Source organism: Lipotes vexillifer, unplaced genomic scaffold (assembly GCF_000442215.2).
Source record: "Lipotes vexillifer unplaced genomic scaffold, Lipotes_vexillifer_v1.1 scaffold331, whole genome shotgun sequence".
Lineage (NCBI taxonomy): Eukaryota > Metazoa > Chordata > Mammalia > Artiodactyla > Lipotidae > Lipotes > Lipotes vexillifer.
In genome coordinates, this window is record NW_006774049.1 from 1,093,306 (window position 1) to 1,118,070 (window position 24,765).

Here is a 24,765-nt window from a genome sequence, read left to right on the forward strand (position 1 = left end):
CCCGATTCTGTTGAACAGTTGGGTGGATATTAGCACCATTACCTGGAAGCCTGGAGAAGGAACAGGTTTAAGGGAAGAAATATAGAGCTCTTTCAGACATGCTAAGTTTGTCCTGATTTCCTCACTGTACTACACTGCCTTTCCATGCTGTTCATACCTTATACTGTAGTCACGCCCACATCAGACTGTAAATTCAAAGAGGGCAACAACTGACTCTTCTTTGCCCTCCTGAGCATAAAATTTTCACTCAACTGAATTTAACATGTGTTGCACCAACTATATGCAAGATGCTTTACCAGAGCTATTTTTAAATCTTTTAAATCAAACTCTACCTACAAAAAAAATGCAAATCGATAAGAACCCAGGTTTAGAATGAAATAGACCAGGGTTAGCACCTTAGTTCTGTCACCTGCTAATTCTGGGCTCTTTGAACAATAGCATAACCTCTCAGAGCCTCTTGTTCTTCATCTGAAAATGAGAATGATTATCCTTACCTCATAGGATTATCACAAGTAAAAATAGAACAATGTATGCAAAATGCTTATCACAGTGCCTAGCATACATGAGCACTCAATAAATGCTAGGATGCACTTGCATTTGGTTTTCTTGCCAATACAGGTAATATCTACAGCACAGCCATCACAAAATCAGTGTACTAGAAAACGTTAATAGAGAGAAGTTACATTTTCAGCCTAAGAACCTATCTTAAATAATTTCAGGAGGAGATAATAGGTTTCTGAACTCTTCCAGTCCCAAATAGGGGGAGGGGGACAAAAAGGCACTGTGAGCAAAAATAGAATGAATTTACCCAATTCTTTGCTGCACTATTTAACCTCTGCTTTCTTAATCATATGCACAGCAGGGGAAAGGATGTGCTAAAACAATTCATGTGTCATGAACAAGCAGCCACAGATTTTAGCTCAAAACTCACACTAGGAAAACCACCAGTTGGAAGTAAAGTAATAAGGCCAAATTTATTTTTTTAATTGAGTCTTGAGTTACAAGCAACCCTTTAATTACATTAATCAAGCAGCCTTCCTCTCAGCAAGTGATGAGGGAAATACATTGTTCTAACTTTTGCTAAACTTGTTTTAAAAATTGCTGGATATTATTTGGACATATGGAAAATAAATCCCTTGATTTCTTTGTAATTTTTTTCTGCATCATTTCAGTGTAGCTATAGCAAAAGACAAATATACACTTGCTTCTAGACATGATTTACTCTAAAAGACTATAAATCACATTTTAAATTTAAAACCTTTACAACATTTAAATATTTAAAACATTAGCACCCCTCAAACAAAATTTCATTTTGTCATTGTTAGACTTTAACGTGATAACTCTTATTTCCATTGTTCTCATTTTTGACTCTTTGATATATGTTCCCACAAAACCCCCAAGAAAATGGGCTCTACCAATTGGATGATTGTCAGTCAGAAGGTTACTTGCCCCATGCGACAGATGGAAAACCTAAGGCTTATAGGAAATTAAATGACTTAAATGTGCGAGCTGGAACTAAACCTAGGCCTACTTGACCCCAACTTTCACCAACACCACGTGCATCTCCTGTCCTGTAATGCTCTCCTGCTCTCTGTGCTTGTGAACATGCACCTTCCCTGTCTGTCTGTCTGTCTGTCTTTCTGTATGGGATTCTCTCTCTGTGTCAACCGCATCTGTATGCTGGCTCCTATCTATCCTTCAAAACTTAATACAGGTACCATCTCCCCTTTACAGTTTCCCTGAATCTCTTCCTCTCTTGCCTCCAACCAGAATGAAGTGGCTGTCTTTCCTCTCTACTTCTAGAACACCCTACATATACTTGTAGCAATTTTATTGTGTGTCAGCCCTACCAAGACCCCCACGCACACTCTAGATTGTGACCTCCTTGAAAGTGGAGGAATATTTGATGATCATCCCTGAATACCCAGGGCTTAGACAGTGCTGGTTTATAGTGCATAGTCAGTAAAGGCACACTCAATGATTGTATAATTAAGAGTGCCTTACTTGCTGAAAAAATTATGAAAGTTTTAAGGAGGACCTGGGAGTTTAGCTGAACTTTTGAAGATATATAGGATATATAGAGGAGAAAGGAATGTTAAAATTTAAAGCAAGTGATTTGTAATAATCCCTGAATCGAACATTTCCAAAATATAACATCATTAAAGGAAACGTCAAGAAATTTAAATTATATTTCTGTCGTTGCCAGAATGCAATCAAATTGAGGATGCAATAAAATAATATTTTACAGTAAGAGCCCTAAGAGTGTACATTAAACGTTTTCTGGTCTTTAAAAATGATTATTGCTGTGTAATTTACACTTTGTTCAAGTAAGTAACAACAAACATGGCATCTTTTCAATCAGTGTCACCAAGCAGCCCAGCACCAGTTCATTTAATCTAATATTTCATAAATTAAACTTGTTTGAGCCAGATAGTTCTTCTCAGATAACTAATAACAATCTTGGTTCGTGGTGAAACAAAACTCGCCCTTCCGTAGGAGGCACTCCTGTGTTGCACTGGCCTATCAACCCTCCTCACGCTAGGAGGCACTGAAGAGTCAGAACTGATGTCCTCAGAAAGGAGGCGCCATTAGCCCTGGTATTCACTGCCGTACAACAATCATAAACCAGCATCTAAGAATAAATACAAAACCTTAAGTGTCTTACTAAGAGAATGGAGCTTGAAGAGCCCAGTAATTCAATAAAGTTGAAATAAAATATGGTAAACATTTTGGAAGGGAGGTGCTGTGGTCTGAGTTTTTATTTCTAAATGCACACCTATATTCTGCAGACCTATATTTAAGTAGATCAGCCATTTGCTACTTTTGTCTTGGATTAGTATCTAGGCATTTGCAAGAGTAGCAGTATTTCAGTGCTATTCTTGTGTATGTATATAGTCAGTAATGTTTGTCCAGGGCTTTGGGAGGAAAGGGCTACATAAATGTCAGTAGTTATTAATGTTTGGATTTTTTTTATATTTAGCTATCAAATGTGTTTTTCATAATCTGTGACCAGAGGTCTATTTGTGTCCCTCCAACTGTAAACATTTTAAGCAAAAATAACCATCAACCAACAACAGTATTTGTTCTGTCCTTCTCTATTATTAAAGTAGTCTTTATCAGTAATTAGCAATTATGCTCAATTTCTTCAAGAGCCAAGTTTATTTTAACATGTTTTCATACGAAGGTGGTTTAATGCCACTTACTCCTCTGCCTCTGGGTGATTATTATGAAGAGTAGCTAGCTGACACGGTATCCACCTACATACTCCACCATGCCCTTCCCTTCTCTGCTCTTGTCTCTGGCTTATTCCCTAACCGGCACATCATTCAGTCATTCTGTCATCAGCTAAATAAAGTGTGACTAACCCAATAGTCTTCTCTTCTAACCTAACTGTAGCCATTTTCACATATCATTATAATTGATTGTACAGGTATTTGTATCCCCTGCCTTCCAACTCCACCTTCAGACTGACTCCTGTGAGAGCAGAAATCCTGCCTGTGATGGGGCTGCCTGGATGGAATGCACCCAGATCAATTGAATTGAACTGAAATCTTAAATCTTACACAAGAAGCAAAACTTCTTTTAAATGTGATCTGGTACAGCATGAAGCTTACTAGCGGAAAATCAGATCAAAGCCCGCAAAATGGCTTTTTACTTTTCTCTTAAATGGTATTTCCACTCTATTTCTTTGAAAGATCCAATGTATTTTTTTTTTTAAAGGGGTCGGGAGTATGAAATAGTTTGGTTGACCTACAACTGGTTCTCGAGACTAGAGTTCAACTTCCAGTTTAGGTTTAAAAAAATAGATTTGGGGCCCTCTTACCACATGCCTATCCGCTAATACATTTTTTTAAGAATCATACAAATTCCCATGTATGGCATTGAATCATACGAACAAGAATGGTCGAAATTTACTGGCAGGGCTACATAAAGCAGTCTACAAATACAGGCCTATACTCTTTCTGGCTCAAGCTAGCAACATTAGCCCTTCACTTTTATGAGCACTAAATTCCACTCTAGTTTTAATAATAATAATAATAAATATAATAATAAAATCTTGCTTATATAAGAGGTTCATCTTGTTAAAAATACGTTGAGACTCATGGTACTTTATAGGACCCAATTTATACTCTGATGATTTAAAGGTGATAGCTTCATGTGATTCATTGCCAACTAGTTCTGAATTTTAATAATATAATGACTCATCATGATTTTTTCGTTTCTTAGAGAACCATCTTGGTTAAAACCATTATAGTTGTTTTTACTGGGGTCATCTGAACTACGGTTCCCAGAATGCTCATTAAAGGGACATGCTTGTGCGTTCTGAACAGCCGTAATCTATCATAGCTGGTGCCAGGTCGACACATTATGAGTTTACAGTGTCAGCCCAGTGAATTAAAGCTTTGTTGTAGACCAGCTTGCCATGCAGTTATTTCCAGTTCATACCCTATAAATCATCACTCTTCACATGACAATCGGCAATTTCCATTTAGCACTCTAAGCATCCATGTTTTGTCTTAATTGTGCTGTCTGATTCTGCACCTAGAACAGTGTGACATGACTGGTACCGATAGCTTAGAAAATAAATTTCACTGCCACCAGAACCTATTTAAGGAATATTCTATGTTCTCACTTTTTTTGTTGTTGAGCTGTTTGGTATTTTTGTTAAAATAATAGGAAATGAATTTAAATAGAAACACTTCTCTTGTCTTATCTCTGCAAACAGAAAAACATAATTTACAATAAATTAGCACAGCAGTTGTTAGTGTAGCTCAGCTTTATTTTGCAATTCTCACACCTAAGCTCACAAGATGACACTTTTTCTGATAAGGTAATCTTTATAAGGTAGTCCTGTAGTTGATTAAATCTGACAGATGCTAGTGAGATGGTGAAGTTCAGAGATATAACAGCAAACACTTTTTTAAAATTCTCGTTAAAATAATAAAATGTCTTATGATATAGCAATAGAAAAATTGATGTGACAAAGGAATAAGTTAGTTACCATGCTATATTTCTGTATCCAATTATTTACTAATAATCAAGTAAACAAACCAATAAATTGTAAGGAAAATGGTGTTTTTTGGAATAAAGAATTACTGTAAAAGATTATCTTCCCAGTCATTTCTTAGTATTTACCATCACTGCTGAGCCGAATGAGAATAAAATTTTCAAATACAAACAGAAGCTACAGGGACTTCTCTGGTGGCACAGTGGTTAAGAATCTGCCTGCCAGTGCACGGAACATGGGTTCAAGCCCTGGTCCGGGAAGATCCCACATGCCGTGGAGCAACTAGGCCCGTGTGCCACAACTACTGAGCCTGCACTCTAGAGCCCGCAAGCCACAACTACTGAGCCCATGTGCCACAACTACTGAGCTCGCATGCCACAACTACTGAAACCCGTGCGCCTAGAGCCCACGCTCCACAGCAAGAGAAGCCACCTAGATGAGAAGCCCGCTCACCGCAACTAGAGAAAGCCCGCACACAGCAACAAAGACCCAACGCAGCCCAAAAATAAATAAATAAAATTTAAAAGAAAAAGCAAAACAGAAGCTACAGAAATAGAATATGTCTTTTCATAACATTTTGATACTCTATGTGTTCTTCAGAACATGCCTTGAACTCCAAATCCTTCAGAGGATCTTCTCCTAGGGCAATGATGATAATCAATGGGCTGATGTTTCCAATGATACTCCAGTCCTGAATCTGTTAAGGCCTCGTTGTAGATTGAATAATTAGACTAACCTAATTAATACTATGACTTAGTTTTGCAATGTACCTTTATTATTTGAAAGGGGTTAGTTCTGGTTTCTTAGCAGAATTTTGAAACAGTACCTCATTGTCCTTGCTTGTTTTTGATTACTTAAATGATGTTACCTTTGTTAAAGTCGATTTATATTACAACCTGTTGAAGCACTATATTACAGCACGTGGTGTTTTCTGATTTTCTCATCTAAATATCAGTTGCCTAATGTACAGAGTTCATTTATAAATACCCGGAAGTTCCCTGGATCGAGTAAATTAACATGCTGGGCCAGATTCTCCGGCTTCATTAGCAACCCCTCATACCAAGGCTGTGTTCATACAAGTGTGAAAACCAGAACGATCCTTCAAGAGATTTCCGGGCCTGAATAATTTCCTCATCAGGGAACAGGCTACACTCTTCCTAGTATTCTGGTCTTACCGCCACAATCTATTCATTTTGCATAATTCCATGGACACCCCCTGGAAGGATCTAACCATTAGCATTGCAGGAAAATGTAAAGTCAAGGAGCCAGGCTGGACACCCAGGTGAGGAACAGCCTGAGTTATAGGTCATAGTGGGAGGGCAGGGGAGAGATAGAGAAAACATTTCATAAACTTTGGCACCCTCTATGTCAATAGACTATATAACAGGGGGAAATAGTAATAGAATGATTTACTGACCATATGAGACCACAGTGATTTCCTACATTCAGTTATTCAATAAATATTTATTACTTTCCCACTGTTTATCAGTCACCTGCCAGGCAGTCAAGTAGGGAACAAAACAACAAAACAGACCAAGTCCCTACCCTCAGAGAGCTTTGTTTAGGCTTTGTTTATTGTAGACTTAAATATGTGACATGAAAATCTAAAAGTAAAAACAAGCTTCACACTTTTAAGCTCTTCTGACATGCCAGGCACTGTGTAAGTGCTTTACACACATTGATTTAATCCTTACAAAAACCCATGCAGTGGGTAACTATTGTTATCCCCATGTTCTAGATGAGGACAGCAGCCCTTGCTAGGGGACCATGGATGAATAAGCATCCTCAGAGAGCTGCAGTTATGCCTTTTGCTTGTGACAATGACAGTGTTTCAGTGTAGCAGATGACATAGGTTTTTCTGGTGCAAAGAATTTTAAAATAATATTTGTGCATTCTCTGTTTCTCACTCAAAGAAATGAAAGATTCAAACTATGGAAATAGGGGCCTAAAATCCGCAGGACAGAAGCAGCACTATATAGTCCCTATAGGACAGCTGTTGAGATAAAGCCAAAGCACCATGGGTTTGTGCTAGAAAAGTAACTCGGCACAGCTGTCTAATTCTTTTTATGAAATGGTTGGAACTGATCAGAAACTAGAGCCGCAGGACGGACAATGAAAGTCGTCCACAACAGACCTAATATCTTATTCACCCAGGTTGACTTTAAAATTATATCAGTCATGAAAATTATTTCACTGTCTTCTGTCGTGAGTCACTGGGCTATATTTAATTTTAATCATTAAAATGTAAAAATAATAAAAGCCACCAAAATAGTCTATAGTCAATTTTCTGATAAAGCAAATTTGTTTTTTCCCCCATTTGTGATGTAAATGGCCTCCAGAAAGTTTTTCGGAGCTAAGTGTTAATTAGAAATATGGAAATGGATTTAAAGTACATTACAGCACACAGTGGAAGAATAATCACAGGAGATTTGTTCACACAGCTATACCCATTTCTCAATGTGTTTTTTAACTATCTAGGTTATTGGTTGTTTTTCTGCGTGCCTGTTCCTAGAAGAAAAAAAACAACTGTGATTCCAATGAAAACAGTAATTACAATTACAACAAATAGGACAAATTGCTATTTCATCAGGAACATGCAGTTTTAGTCACCAAAAGCAAACTGATGCTCCTAGACTTTCCTATTTACTCAGATGAATTAAGCATGTTCTCAGATTTCTTTATAAACCAAATGCTTTTTATATCTTGCCATCTTTAAAAAAAAAGTTCAATCCTCCATGCCTCACTTTTGTTAACTTATTTTGGAACGATGCACTGTGGTGCTGTGAGGAACCAGTGAACAAATTCTCTTTCTGAAATTCCCTGAGAACTTATGCTTTCAGATGCTTATGCTTTCTAGTATGCATATATCATTTTACTTTTCTGAACTTCTATTTCCTCACTTATAAACTGGAGAGAAACATTTTGGGGGAATCCATAAAGAACCATAAGTGGGGTTTCACTTGCCCCTAAGGATTGGGTACATGGACTTTGGAGTCAAATAGATCTGGGTTCAAGTTCTGAGGGAATTCCACATTCTCTATGTGACCTTGACCAAGTTACTTAACCTCTTTGAACTTTAGGTTCTTCACCAAAAAATGAGATCAATAAAACCTCTCCTCACAGCGTGGTGTGAATTGAAGGACCTAATATTTGTAATGTGCTTTCTAATTAGCCCAATGCCAAGCTCAGAGCAAGCTCCCTATGAATGAGAGATGCTTTTTTTCTTCATCAATGTGCATCTTCCTGGTGGTGGCCAGCACTGCCACAAGTCCAATGGGTACCATTCACATTGTTTTGGGGGTCAAGGGTGCCGGCAGACAACCCATGGAGAGCAATGTGAATCATGGCCCCTAGAGTCAGGCAACTCAGAAAGTCTAACAATTGTCTGGTGTTACTCCCATCAGGAACTACATGGGGGGAGCGGTATCTCTGAGCAATTCTTTAGAATTTTAAACTGCTCTTTGTCTATAAGGCAACTGTTAGTCAGTTTAAGCAATACAGTCAAGTCTGTGAAAAGCCGTTTAGTTGTTTGGCATTGTGCTAATCAAACAAATACCCTAGGGCTCCATTCATCAACTGAGAAATACAAGCATTGCCCTGATGCAACAATAAACCATTAGGTTCGCTTCTCCAAGCAGTATCATTTTTCAGGACAAACTTTTTAAACTGAATCAGAGCTGATCAGACTGGCAGCCCTGAAAATTTTTAAATGAATGGTTACCCTAACGGAAGACTCAACACCTAATGAATGCCTCCTGCCTACAAAGACCTGATCTGGGGTCTCATGATCGGTAAGACATGGTCCCTGCCCTCAGGAAGTTTCTACGAAGTGGTGGGAGATGGCTCATCCAGGGCTGTAATTCAGGGCACAATGTAACAAGTACCATAAGAAGAACAAGCAAATACTCTGAAGCACAAGAAAAAGGTCACTGAGGTGAATGAGCTGGACCGAAAGCCCAGATGGAATGTCAGCTGACAGGGACGAGGGAGAAATGCCCTCCCAGCAGAGGAGGTAACACAGGCAAGACCCTGGCTGGGAAAGCACCTCCATCTATGCTTTTTTTTTTTCTTATAATAAATATTTATTGAGCACCCACTGTATGCCAGGCACAAGCCAAGTAGTCCAGTATGGCTGGAGCTCAAGATCTCTAAGGCAAGAACTTGGACCCAAAGCCTACCCAATGGGCATTGTCATGAAAAAGAAGGGAGAAGGTCTGGCAGACATCACGGAGGTGCCCCCAACACGTTTTGTGACTGACTTAATGTTAGGGACAAGGGAGAGTTAACAACTGAAGACAACCTCAAGATTTTGAGTCTGGTAACCAAGAAGCTGGTGACGCCATTGAGAGATAAAGCAAATGGAGGAGGAAGGGGTCTGGAGAAGATAATTAAGTAGAAATAAATGGACAAGCTTCAGCCTGTCTAAGATTCCAGTAAGTACTGAGTGTGTTATCCAAATATTCTTCTACATCATGACATAAAAATACTGACTCTGAGGTTCTGTATAGGCTGGCGACTGTGAGTCTTGTATAAATAGAGAAAAAACCACTTGAAATATAGTAACATGGGATAGAACATCTGTAACTAGACTAGAGATGACCTAGTCCAACCCCCTAATTTTACAAATAAAGAAACCACATCTCAGACATACTCTCTACAGAGCCAGTCTAGGACTCTGACTACACATTTAAGGGGGAAAAAAAAAAATCCAGATTTCTAAAACATTCAAATCTGGAATACAGATACCACCTAAATTTTTCAGAGTTGCTGTTATTTCAGTTTGTTTGTTTTTAACTAAACTAGCATGATTTACAGCTTATAGGTGAAAGAACTTTTTTGATAAAATTCTGTTGCCATATACACCATTGTCCACAAAGTCAGTTTCGTAGTTAATTTCCAAAGAATTCAGATTCCATGAAAAGCCTCAGAACTTTAGGGTACCTAGAGCTGTTCTTTGCAGGGAAAGACATGCCTCTTCTTAGGTCACTGAAACAATGACACCCCTGTGTACATAACAAGGGCTGCCCTGCATGGAAGGAAGGGCTTGGGTGCTTCCTGAAAAGAGCCCTGTTTGTAGAATGCGGAGCACATAAGTGTAATCAACAGCAGTTTCCTCTGAAGCAAGAAAATCCTGCCCTGCTGACCAAAGTTACAGAATCAGTTAGTGTAGATTTTAAAAAGGAGGGGGGAGGGAGGTGGCGGAAGCTAAGCAGAGAGGGAAATATTTATAGCTGTGACAACATGTTTCCTTGTAATAATTTATGAGCCCACTGGAGAAAAAGGAAACATACAAACTATGAATAAAATATCCAAAATATAAACATTATGCCTTCTGCAAATTTTCTTTAGTTAAAAATTAAGTTTGAGGTTGACTAAAGTAAATGAGTATATTTTCGTGGTCTCCTATTTCCTTGATGCTAAGGCTTACCAACTGATTTACAACTTCCTGTGTTGTTTTTTAATCTATATTTGTCAGCACATTTTTAATGTCAGATTGCTTAAAATAGACATCTTGGGTCTAAGAGGTCAGGAATAATAATATTATGTTGACTTCTCTAAATATTTCATAGCACTTACAAACATTCTAGTTTAGGCCAAAAAAGCTTTATATTTCTAAATGAAATCAATTTCAATATAGTTTTAAGATTTCTTTTTCTTTCAACTGATGTCTTCAGGGCCGAAGTGCAGTTCAATCCATATACTTTGAAGTTAAGTAAATTACATGTATACCTTTATCCAAATAGTTTCAACCTCATTTTACTCAGATAACTCAAGTTGGGAAAATAACAGGAAGTCCATGAAAAGAGAAGGACAAGAACCAAGGACTTAGGGTTCTTCCACTGGAGCTTCTCTTCTAACCATTATGATTTGTAGTCTCTCATAATTTCTGCAAATTACAGGTACTTGTTCAAAAAGAGTATTATCGGGCTTCCCTGGTGGCGCAGTGGTTGAGAGTCCGCCTGCCGATGCAGGGGACACGGGAGAAGACTGGGCCTGGTAGTTCCACGATCAGAAGGAAGCTTCGAGAGAAGGGCTATTAGAGCAATGTGTAGGAAGGGATGACTGAAAGTAGGAAAACCATTTAGGACTAAAGACAATGAGTAAATGAACTAAACAGTAACATGAGAAAGTAAAGAGATAGAGGCAAGATAAAAAAAAAAAAAAAAAAAAAAAAGAGTATTATCAAGTATAAAAGCCATGAAATAGCTTAATCTTCATATAAGCTACCATAAGATGTAATTAAAATGCAACATTTATAAAATCAAAATTTTAAATTTATATTTCATAATTCAAAATAGGCTCTCCACAAAGATAAGTGCATAACTCATTATTCTAACTGATACCTAATTTCCCAATTCTTAAAACAAGAGATAATTTAGCGTATTTCCTCAATTTTAAATACTAAAAACCTCAAATGTAAATAGAACACCCTAGATGAAACCAAACAGAAATTCACCCATGATCAGAACTGTTTGAAATACTTTATTCTGAGTTCAAGGATATGCCTTTTAGAGTATAACTTAGTAAGCTAAACAAATATACCCTGAGTGGCTTCTAGAAGATATTTTTGAAAAGAATTAGTTATTTCCTAACTGTTTTTAACGGAACCAGCCGTATTTTCAGTCTCTCACCCTGAGGAAGTTGCAAGATAAGGTCAATTTAAGAATCGAAACTAAGTACAATGTTGAACTCAGTAGTTGTAAGAGCTCTGGTATTTCAATTTTCACAAGAAAGACATGTTGAAAGTTTGCCCTAACTTTGCTTTTGACGAAATTTGTTAAAGGAAATCATTTTTGAATTGAACGCAATCTGGGAAACCACAGGCCACATTGGATGCTGAAAAACAAAAGATAAAAAGAGTGAGAAATTGTGGGGGAGGGGAGAAGCAGGTTTTCTAATTTTGGAAGTTGGGCATAAACACTCTCCTTTTCTAAATGAGGTGGTTTGCAGAAGTCCTGACCAGGCCGCCTAACTACCTAATTATGTCATGCTAGTCCCAAAGGAGAAGTTTTTGGATCCAAGGAATTCGTTAAATCAAAGGGCATTGGATATATGTTTGAGAGTTTAAAAATTGAGACTATATGGAAACAGGGTGATGATGTGTCCTCACTGACAAATTCTTCTGAGTTAATTGGATTGCTTGGGCGATGTTAACAATTAAATATAGAAATAGCATGAACCAGTATCCCCAGCATGGCTACTCTAATCTGTCTTCCAGTGCTGGCATTAGAATGATGATCCTTTCAATAATAACAGTAATTATAAATGATAATAATAATACACCTTTGGGTTTAATAATACTTTCCCTTTGAAGAACTCCCAACATTTTTACCCACATTATCTAATTTGTACCCTGAAACAATTCGATGAAGTACCCAGGTAGTGATTATCATTACCTTCCTTTTACAGATAAATAAACTGAGGCCTAGGGATTTCTTAGCATCACACAATTAGGAATAGAGCCAAGTCTAAAGCCTAGCATTCAGTGCTCTATCATCCACATTATTGCCATCTTTAGAAACTCTGGGTATCTGAAATACTGTTCTAGCTCTCACGAAGTGTTTGCACCAGAGCCAGATCAAAGCATCTTTTCCTGTTAAATTGTATTTACATTACAAGAAGGTACCCTTTTTCAAATTCATTAGAGAGGATTTTGTTGTCTGAGGTCATTAAGATAGGAGTACTCCATTTCTTTTCAAACTGTAGTGTTTCTTTTCAAATTATAGTGTTTTCTTATGCAGAAGTACACTTAGAAATACTAAAGATGTGTTAAATACTCTGGAATCAGTTTAACTATCTAAGTTTTTTAGAAAAAATATCAAGCCCATGTTAAACAAGATCAAATCAAGAGATACAAATAAAATGGGCACAAGGTATTAACTGGAGTGCCCTAGCCAGATTGCAAATTGGTTTACTGGGGCCCGCCAACTTAAATTCCTCTTTGCAGCTTCAGCTGGACGGGGTAGTCTTCATTTCCTGTCCTCCCGTGTTGTACTGTGTTACTGTTTACTGTCTAGGTGATTAGCTTGTGAATCTGATGGTCTCAGAGCTCTATTAAGTTATAAATGTTCAAACTACCAGTATGCTGTGAATAAAAATAGAAGTTGCTATTAGATGTCTATTCATACCCTGCAGAAAAGCCTGGCAACATTTTGAACCTTTCAAAACGTAAATACTGCATATTAAGCATAGGAAAGAAAATTAATGTGCTGCATTTGCGAATTTATTTCCAGGTCAAAAAGGCAAAGGGGGACGAGGACTCTTGTAGCAGAGTTGACTTCTACATTTATAGGGTATGTTAAGAAGTTTGAAGTGGCCTGAACACAAAAGAAAAACACTTTAGAAATGGACTAATTTTAGTTTCTCTGATAATCTCAGCTTTTGAATTTCCTCTTTTGATTTTAAATTTATGGCTTCAGTATGACATTACCAGAGTTGATTGCATTTTGCAGGTGGCATTCATGTGTTGTTACTTTATGTGTAGTATATTGTGGGCAATGGGTTACAATTTGTGTTAAAATTTTCCAAAATGACACAGTATTTCTTAATTAGACTTGCAAATGAGTAGTGCCTTTTTTTCAAGGAGAGAAAATAGTTAAAACATTACAGGAAGTTTTGTGCTTTTCTTTCCTTAGTTAGTACTGGGAGAAGTTTGCCATAAAGTTTTCTTCCTGAAACTTTGACAGTTTGTAGTAAGTTTTGATTTATATATGAAGTCATCATCTGACAATTCCAAATAAGTGTCTTTTTGAAGCATACCAGTTTTTTATGTGTCTATAAAGACACATAAAAAGAGTTTAACAGATTTATCTCTTTTTTTGCCATTCAAAACAGTACAAAGTTGTCATCTCAATGGCATTTTTAATATTTTGAATAACCTAATAACTAAATTTAATAAGTTAATAATTGCCATCTTAATCATAGGTTTCAGTGATACAAACAGTACCCACAAATCACCTACACTTTTTTCAAAGAAAAACAATCATAAATAACAATAAAAAATAAGAAAACAACAAACAAAAACAATAAACTACAGTTAATGCTACCAATGTTAACACATAAAGTAGAAAAAGAAAACATGCAGTAACACAATTTTCAGATAAAATCTTTAGACTTCTTCTCAGACACAGTAAGATCTAGAAGCAGATTCTAATTCTTATAAGTATTTTTCAGACCTAAGCTGACCCTGTCCTGAGTTCCAGGAGGTTCAAAATTCCTATCATTTATTCCCATGGTAAATGTCCCTTTCATACTGAATATGTAAATTCTTAAAAGAGCTCTAGTGATTTCATTTGGCTTGTAAGTAAAGATCTTGGATGTTTTTAGAGCTACATAATGTTTGGTGATGAAATTTTGTACTTATGAGTATTAACTTATGCCAAAAAGCTATTTACTTGATATTCTTTAAATACCATGGCACAATGCAACTAAACTCAGATTATAAACCATCTTAAGTAACACTAATGCAATGTGCACTTAATGAGCACTATAACTAACTTAATTTTCATGTAACAGATAACATCTGGGGGAAATGTATGTTGGTAAGTTATGCAAAACTAATTTCTAGCGACCACATCTGTAGATGTTATTTATTGTACGTTCACTTAACAGTTCATTATTCTGTTTAGAAATCTATTCTCTTCTTTATTAGAGCTTTTAATGTACTCACCTCAGTTCAAATGGTCTGCTCATTATCAGAAAAAATATAAATGGCATTCACATGGAGCAACATGATTGTTTTTATTATATCCATTTGTGTGCAAGCACTCAAAAATGGCAAGAGAAACACATTTATTGCTTTACATTCAAAGTAATATTTAGGAGGTATTTGAAAGTCAAGCAAAACCAATCATTTGGCCAAATGATGTACGTGTATAATCAGAAACTCCTGATTTTTAATCTCAGCATTAGGCCTCAGGCAAGTCACTTAAAGTCTTTCTCTTTGTTTTCTGATCTGAAGATTATGGGTGCTATTCTCTTATAGACGAAAAGAGGGGGTTGCTAAATCAGAGTCCCAAATAGGAGTGTTTTTTTAATAAACATACTTGATCCTTTTTCTGTTTTTATTTTAAAGATTTAAGAGGTAACATATTATACTTTTGAGGAAAGAATATGAGACAATTACAGTTTTACAGGAATGTATAAAATAGTTATAAAACTAGCTTTATTTAATTTGCTTCAACTATTCATAGACTTGAGGAAATTATAACGTTCTTTCAGAAAATCTAACTTAATAAAGCTGACCATGTCTTTCTGTTTTAAATAGATTTTATTACAGAACCAGTGATGTTGTAAAACATGAGGTTTTGTTAAAAAAAAATACAAAGGCCTAATTGTATTTTTTAAAGAAAGTATTGCATCAGACGGTTTCATTTAAACATATTTGCTGGCTCTGTGCTCTCACCACAATTATTGATTCTAATTTTCCTTCAACTTGTTTTTTAAAAAGGCTACTTAATGGGGGAAAAAATCACTATGATGCTTCTGGGCACTATGTTTATTTCAAACTATGTATTTGACAGTGTACCTTCTTACTACTAATGAAATGACTTTATATTTACCCTTATCTGAAATTGGGACATTCCTTTCCCTTATAGTATCTTACTAACGTAGCCAAATGTAACTCTGTGAAAGAGAAAAATGTAGCTGTGGTTTGGTTCATTGATATTATGCAAAACACCCTGAAGTAAAGAAATTCTCACTGCCAGTTTTTGTGCATGAATTAAATCAAATGAATAGCTGTATGAGCTACACTCATAAAAATCAAGGAAAAGAAAAGCCCAACTCTCAGTCAGAGCTTCAGGTTCTTGGGATAAATAGGAGCTTCACTCCACCAAAGAAGTGATGATGTGGAGCTGAGGAGTACACACACACACACACACACACACACACACACACACACACATACACAGAGACACACATAGAGACACACACATACACATACACACAGAGACACACACACACATAACATACACACACAGAGACACAGAGACACACACAGACACACACACACACACAGAGACACACACACACATACACATATACACATATACACAGAGACACACACACAGACACACAGAGACACACACATACACACACAGACACACACACACATACACACAGACACACACACACACCTTATTTATTTTACCTATAATATTTCAGAGGATTTAAAATATATTTAGCTGTTTCATTTTTCTAGCTTGGTAAAATAAAGAGCAATATAAGATGCAGGAGGGTAAAAAAGAAGTGTGGTGAAAAAATGGTACAAATGGTTTTGTGGGAAGATGAAAATGCTTGTATGTCCCATTTCGGAAAAAAAACAGTATATTATGAAAGTGAAGAGAGAAAAGGATTGTTCTCATATGTTTTTTTGATCTTCTATTTCGATTAACATTTAGTCAAGATAGACAATCTGGAATGATGTCATCTAATAGAATAAAGATTAAGTGCTTAATAATATCAGTTAGTATTGGGAAACTAACTAATGTTAGTTAGTTGCCACAAATGTGGCAACATGATGACATATTACAGTTTACCAAAAACTGCATCAGCCACAAAGTCAGCACACCAGGGTTTAACTTCCATCCCTGTCACCAAGTAATTATTTGACCTTAAGACAATCATTAAATCTCTTGATTTCCAAATTGCCTTGACTGTAAAGTTATGACACTTCAGTCCTTCTATATATTTATACTAAGCAGCAACTTCCTATAAAATCAAATTAAAATTGGTAATATGAATTCAAGGCAAAATACATTGCTATGACAAGCAATAACCTAGCCTCCAGTTCATTCCAAAACCTATCTAAATCAAAAATATTAATATGTAAAAGATGAAGTATTATAACATGTAAGTTTATTTGAAATATTGTAGAGAAGTTAGAAATGAATGTGATGATTTCAGGGAGTTTCCAGGTCCCATGGGATGGTAATTATTTGGTGAGTTTACACATTTCTAGATTTTTGTCTTAAAACTTGTAGGCTTAAAGACTGTCAGCATACAGTGGGTGGCTTCATCTCAGGGCCACAAAAACAAGCTCCCGAGACCTCACTAAATAAACTAGAACATGGATTTATTGATTTCCAATGAGGAATGTAACAGGCATGAAGATCAGAGCACTCAACTGGCTGTGTCTATAGATCATCTGAGATGGAAAGGCACAGATTACGATCGGAATGTTGCCTTTTAAACATGAAATCAGAGCAAGAGGAACCATTTAGATGCATCAGATGTTTAATGCCATCAGTACCCTCATCTCCGCTCTCTCCCCCAAGTCATGGTGAGATGGACACCGCATAAGGTGACTCCTTTAACTCATTTCATTTCCACTGTTGACCACCCGTCACTCTTCCTCTGGTTGGCACTCTTGCCACAGAATTATTAAAATGCTCACAGTGGCATCTTGCCTTGCCCTAGGTGTTTCTGCTTGACTTCGAAAATCTCCTCTCTGATTTACTGCATGCTGGCTATGTACATTAACCTTGAGAGCCTTTATTGTCCGTATCACCAGGTTCTCTTGGCCACTTCACCATTGTCTCCAAGAACAGCTGTGCTCTACTGAGTAATACCAATCACCATTAGGCTGTTACTGAGTGTTTTAAGCGCGAAACCCTCTGCCAGAACTGGAGAAGATGTGCAGAGGATCTAAAACATGGTCTCTACCTCCGGAGAGCTGGTAGACAGGAGGAAGGGGACACTGACCCATGAAACAACTCAAGATCAAGGCAGTACAAAATGAAGTTCTAAACTCCATGGTACAGAAAAATTAGACAGTGGGGGAAAGTAAGATGCAAGTTATCAGGTACAGAGCACAAAAAGCACTAGAGAGCTAAGAGGGCGGCATCAAGAATTCAGAGGCGACGGCACTTAAAAAATAATAGACTCGGAACTTTGTAAATATCGCCTGAAATTGTGGTTACTCACCAAAGACTTTGTCATAATACAGCTCTTCTCTTCCCCACTAGCAAGTGATAGAGGTTGTGAAGCCTGCAGGTCACCCTTTCCCTGATCCTCTGGAAGAAGGAATCTCATTTGATATTTACTCAACATTCATAGAGCCACCTCCAGTACTGGATATGGAAATGAAGGTATATTTCCTTGTGTCTCTTAATTCACCCTATCTGAGCATTATATTCTCTAGAGGATAGGAGAAAAAGAACAAAATGCTCTTCTATCTTCTTTCCCTCTGATTTTTCCTAGCTAAATATAAATATTTCTTCTGGCGTTGATTCATAAGTGGGCCAGCTGAGGGTGGTTTAGCAATTTTAATTACTTCTACTCCATCTTCCCCGATCTCCACCTTCATTTGCCCCAGAGTAGGTAAAGGCAGCATTACTTGATTTGTCATGATGCTCATGAATAATGAAAATGCAGGAAAACGTCAAATCAAAATCCTTTTAGATTGACATCATTTCTGATAGAAAACTACCCAAGAGAAGCCTTTACTATCAGTAAAGGCTCCAGAAATCACTTGAGTGTTGTTTACTTTTAATATTCTAGGGGTTGAATCAAGAACAAGGCCCTGAAGAGTCCCAGCCAGAAGCTGACACTTCAGAGACTGATCCATTAGTTGGTTTCACCATTGAAGATATAAAATTGGTGCTGGGTCAAGTCACAGATGACATTTTAATCAGCATTCAGGTACTCAGCCTTGATGGTGTGCTCACTTACTTTATTACTGGTTAATTAGCCAACCTCAACCTTAATGTCTATAAACACTACCCACGTTCTGCCAGCGAGAGTGACGCTGATGATGGAGGAGTTCAATATAACATCTCCACATAACTCTCAGTTGAGTCATCTGAGACTCAGTAAGATCACAAAATAAATTCACCAACAGCACATAGTGTGGTGCGTTATCAGTTTACAGATCATTCAGCATTGAGACCCAAAAAATAACATGATAAAGACTTCGTGCCCAGTCACACTGTAAGCAACTGCTCATGCAAGAGTAACGGGAGAACATTTCTAAATAGTAAACACTAAAGCTCAGACCATAATTCTTAGCTAAGACCTTTCACCAAATTCCTACAGAGAGGCTTTCATATCTTTGAACTCCTTCTCAGATGGTTTGCTCCTTTGCACATACCACTAAGAGCTAATGGCTATGTATATTAATGGTGTTATCACTGACACCAATGGCTGCATGAAAATGGTGATGGCAACAGCCATCTCAGTAGCAACTGCCAATGATGAATCAGTTGGCTAAGTTTCATGCTTAATGTATTTTCCCCATCCAAAAACAAACAAACAAACACACAAAAAAACATTTCTACCTCAACACAAATGCTTGCATCATTTCCTAGGCAAAATGATTAAATGAGTGATTTCCATATTTTGAGAGGATTTATAATTTCTTGTGGCAATAACAATGAATCAGTAGGACAATATACTGTATGTTTAAAATATGAATGCATCTCAGGGAAAGATTTAGTTGTTTTCTGGACATGAGACTATATATAAAAAGCACACTGTATTAACAACTAATTTAGGAGGAGCAAAAGATTAGCTTGGCAATAGCATACCTTGTTAGCTGTTTAATCATCAAATGTTAATGTGCTATTTACATGAATATTTAATGATTCAATGCCAACAGAATCAGCCAAAGTCCTCGGCTTAATAAGGGGTGTTTAGTATTTACCAGAAATAGTGAAAGGACACATTTTACACAAAGCTTTATTGTTAACAACCCTATGAATGTAATAACTGGTTTCTGTGTAGAAGGGCAGAATGCAGTTGAACTAAGCTAAGTTCAGAACATATCTCCTTTTTAGATTTGATAACATTTCATCTAAATATAGTTTATGTATAATCATGGCCCTGGGCTCCTTTGTGATCCTGCGGCTCTGAAATTATCACCGAAGGACTACTAGACAGTAACAGAATTGTTTGCAGGCCCCCAAAATTGAAAACATCTTTACCAAGGCCATGTTCCATGTAGTGAGCAGTATGTTTTTAACTATTCATTGAAAAAAAAATTTTTAATTAAATCCTGCAGCATTTGTATCACTACTCTCTATAGCAGAAAGAATATGATTGCTATATGTGTGTGTTATTGTCCCACTGGCCTGCAGCCATCTTTACTGAGCTTGGAAGTCCATTAGCTGGCTCATCTAAATGTAATTCGGCATAGAAAGAACTTGGACCAGAGGTGAGGGATACAGATCTTTCAGGTGCCTTGATCATTTCCATGTTAAGTAGATTCATGGACATTAGCCTGGGCCAAACTATTGCCAATTTTTCAATAAAATTGCATGGTGATGTGGATTGATACAGTGTTTCAAGGTAGCAAACCCCTTTATATATTTTCTCTCAAAAATCCTAGTAAACTCCATGCGAATTAGGCAGGCACTTACCTGATAAATAAATTGAAAACTTAGAGACACAGAAAGATTGTCATTTGTCCAGGGTTTCCAGGGTCAGAAACTGATGAAAGGCCCTGATTGGGAGCTGTGAACTGGGTTCTAGTTCTAATTCCAGTGTTATCCACAGAAACCACATAACGTCTAATATCATGACCAGACTACTTTGGTTTTTAATACTCCAGTGGTGTGGCACTTTTTCAGCATTTACTCTTGTGTCTTGGTCAAATTCCAAGTCGGGTTAACTGCGCTCTGCTTACCTAGGTTTCTCTCCCTGTTTTAGATGGGTAAGTTATTTTCCACTTCTAAAACCTCCTTCCAGTGTTCCTGGCTCTTAAAACTGTCTCATCGCTGTTCAAAGGTAGCCACTTGTCAGTGGTCAGTGTATATAAACCTTTTGAAGACACTGACTTGCTGTAGGAACATTTAATGAATTATTATTCGTAAAATGTTTTAAATTTTCCAATAGTTTTTTCTCCTTCTTTATTTAAAACTCATACTCTTAATTATAATTTTTGTAGGAAAAGGCAGTAGAGAATTCATGTTTTAAGTACAGTTTTTTCAGAGCTTCTCCTTCAGCATGGTTACAGGCATATTTCACTTTCTGTAATTCAGAAATTTCTGACAATAGTGTGAATCCTTAAATTTTTTTATGTTAATCTACTTACTTTCCCATTGACTCACTTTATAATTTTAGAAATTTATTAAGAATGAAGTTATCTTGGCCCTGAGATGTTAATTAAAATTATACTGAATAGAGCAAACATTTTAAGCTTATATAGTTTAGGTATTTTAATTTTAAAGATACATTCAAAATGAAATTAGTTTGGCCCTGAGTTGTGTAATAAAAATTATACCCAATGGAGCAAACCTTAATATATTTAAAGAATTATATTTCAGAGAAATACGAATGCTAGCACTAAATTCTTACATTAAATATTGGCTGTTGGCCCTGTCTAAGCAAAATAATGTGAAAACCTTGAGGGAAGTTTGCCATCTTGGGACTATAGGTATTTTTAGGTCAACTTGAATTTCCAGGTTAGAAAAGCTGAGTGGGAAATCACCTCAAGGAGTGATCACCAAAAGAGTATTGAACTCAGGTCTTAGATTTTCCATTCTTTCCTAAAAGGAAGTAGAAACATACTCTATCCTGGGGGTTGTAGGATAGCATGTCTGGTCAGCAGTGTTCTGAGGATTAACACAGAGACACCACAGACCAATGACAACCTGTTCTTGACCAGACGGGGAGTCTTGTCATCTAGCGCCCTATCACCGTGGTCTAGAGATCTGAGACATGTCCCTCTGTCAGCTCTAGCAGGTGTGCACCTGACCTTCACGAGCCTTTTCCCCAGAGCACACACTTGTGTTAGTGAATTCTGTCTCAGTGAAATACCAGAAAGACCTCCAGGTTAATGTGAAAACCTTGATGAGACAGTGAAACAGAAGCTGGAAGATGATAATACATCTGTTCTTAGTTGAAAAGAAATTACATTATTGGTGGATATAGAATACATTAATTGAAAGCGGGGAGAATCAATTGTCTAGTTAGAGCAGTGCTTCCCGATCCTTTGGAATTGTAACAACCATTTCATTCCCTGTATGGTCTAATATGTAGCATGCCATAAAGAAGCAGAAGTAACCTATTTTTAAAACATATCACAACATTCTATTAATGAAGCAGGATAACGTCGGTGAATATATCACAAAATTAGGAGTTGGAATTATGAATTTAAAAGCTAACATACATGAAATTTAACATACTTAATTTTAAACTACTTAACTTTTCAGATAAGAACTAAAGGTGGTTAAGTGGCTTTCCCAAGGCCACAGAGCTAAACTAATCCCTAGGTCTCCACACTTCTAGACCCTGCCTCCTTTCAGCTTTTCCAATTTTATGCCTGCGGGGATTAGTGGCCCCTGAAATATGACAGTTCTTTTGTAACCCGGAGGACCATGTTCATCCCTCATTGCCTCCTTCACCCAGCCACCAAGAAAGGAAAAGATGAGAAGCTAGAAGCCAGACTTGACCCCAGGGCTTGATAATCAAACTTGAGCCAAAAAAGATCGATATTCACACGAGAACCCAGAATTATTGACACCAGTGTGATCTTTTCAGAAATAGCAACTCTGGGCTTCCCTGGTGGCGCAGTGGTTGAGAGTCCGCCTGCCGATGCAGGGGACACGGGTTTGTGCCCCGGTCCGGGAAGATCCCACATGCCGCCGAGCGGCTGGGCCCGTGAGCCATGGCCGCTGAGCCTGCGTGTCCGGAGCCTGTGCTCCGCAACGGGAAAGGCCACAACAGTGAGAGGCCCGCGTACCGCAAAAAAAGAAATAGCAACTCTGAACTGAAAATCTCATCAGATAAGGCAACCAGGTGGACCTTTGAAAACTACCTATTATAATTACATTTATAAATAAAGAAATAAGAATGAAGTTATATCTGGACCAAAAACAGTATTTGATTTTTTAAAATTTCTTCTATATAAACTAAAATAATATATTTCTCAAAATACAGTTACCCTGATGTCCTCAAATTAGGTTATAGACATTAATATTTTAAACTTCAAATTACTTGTTAACATTTATGTGTATGAACTACTCCTCATACACTTGTCAACTATTTTAAATCACCTAAACTACTCCTCATACACTTGTCAACTATTTTAAATCACCTCAACAAAAACACCACTTTTACCATGCCCCACCACTGGTTTCTCTATACATAGTTTTATAACCCATCATGAAAAAAGGAAGACATTTCCAGGGCTACACACGTTCAGATAATGTGAAAATATTTTTGGAATTATGCAGGTAGCAATGTTAGTCCACAGAATATCTCTGCCAGAAGCTAAATGCTATCACAGCCACTGCAAACACTAAAATCTGTCAGCAACTGCTTACTTTTTTCTACCAAAACTGTACCACAAAGTGGCATAATTCCAAGAGTTATATGTGTGAAGAATACTTTTTAATTATGAGAATCATTCTAATTGTGAAATTATTTGTGTTGTTATTTCACAACAGAAGGTTTCTGGGATCTCATTTAGAATGTATTACGCAGGAAACAAAAACATCCATTGAAAAGGGGTGGCAGTACCAACAACACTGCAATAACTGAGCCTAGAGCAGTTATTCTGATTCGGTGCTTATTGGTAAAGTCTGTCTGAAAATGCAGATAAATTAGCCTATCTTCTAACACAAGGCTATGTGAAAAATGGCTGTCCAAATACCACTTCCTGTTCATAGCAGACATGCTATACATTGGGAATGTGCACAGAAATATGATAAAGTGTTATCACATCACTACAGGCTGAAACACGGCTATGTCTGCAAAACAGGAAGGTGTGTGAAGGATAATGTCTGTCTTTAGGCACTATAGTATGTCAAAACCACAAAGACAATGTGCAGCAAAAGATAGCTCCATCCTAACCACTTTTTTATGACTGTCTTCACAGACCAAGATAAACGAAAAGCTGCAAATACAGGAAGAGGCCTTTAATGCACGAACAGAAAAATTGAAAAAGGCCTGAGGGCTCCAAACAAGGAGAGTGATGCTAAACTTCACAGAAACAAACAAAACCAGCCAGAATAATAGACTCTCTAGAGCACCAGAGCGCCTTCATTTAGCTGGGAGAGGAAAACCAAGCCCCAATTTTTATTATCCGAACTAATTAGAAAAGTATTGGCCCCAATTTTGCTACCTCCTATCCCATAACAGCCTCTGAATTTATTACGCTGTGTGTAATAAGAACATTTTGTATATAAGAGTTTGGAGAATTATATATAAAAATACAATGACTTTTACAATACTCCTTTGACATTTTGACTAGTAAATGTTAATCATCTTCAAGGAGAATGAAGTCAACTTTTTAAAATAAAGAAAAAACGTAATAATTTTATCCACACTGACCCAAATGAACTGCCACGTTGCTGAAGCTTTGTGAACATAGACCACCACCACACTGCTGAGGATAAAACTTGCTAAACAATAGCAATTCAAATGCATATACTAGGGTTTTTTTTCCTCCTTAAATCAGTTGGTTTTCTTATTTAAATGTTTCAGTGTGAAACCAATTTTATGAAATTATATAATGCAGTTTGAAGCACTTTATTCTGTACTGTATTTGTTATTTCTAATCTTGTTACTCTCCCAGGAGAATACATGACCTATATAAAAAGAAGCAATGTATAAATGGTTATTAAAGACCAACCTATATATAGATTGTAAAAATCTTAAATACAAATCAAACTCACAGAGCTCTTAAAATTAACCATTATATTGCAGTAGAATGATTGAAAACATCTCAAGCCTTTAAATACCTTTACTAAAATATAATTTCAAAAGAAAATATCCATTTGCTGACTGATTGTCCCTAGTTGGACAAACTAAAT

At 36.9% G+C, this 24,765-nt stretch overlaps 1 protein-coding gene across 1 annotated transcript in view; it reads left to right on the plus strand.

Annotated features, from left to right (window-relative positions):
- Positions 1–24,223, plus strand: part of CABCOCO1 (ciliary associated calcium binding coiled-coil 1) — a 120,493-nt gene extending 96,270 nt beyond the window's left edge. The window contains exons 6-8 of the mRNA XM_007448637.1: positions 17,977–18,099; positions 18,512–18,652; positions 23,829–24,223. Coding sequence (XP_007448699.1) covers positions 17,977–18,099; positions 18,512–18,652; positions 23,829–23,903 — 339 coding nt within the window. The 3' untranslated portion in view covers positions 23,904–24,223. The remainder of the gene's footprint in view (positions 1–17,976; positions 18,100–18,511; positions 18,653–23,828) is intronic.
- The last annotated feature ends 542 nt before the right edge of the window (positions 24,224–24,765 follow it).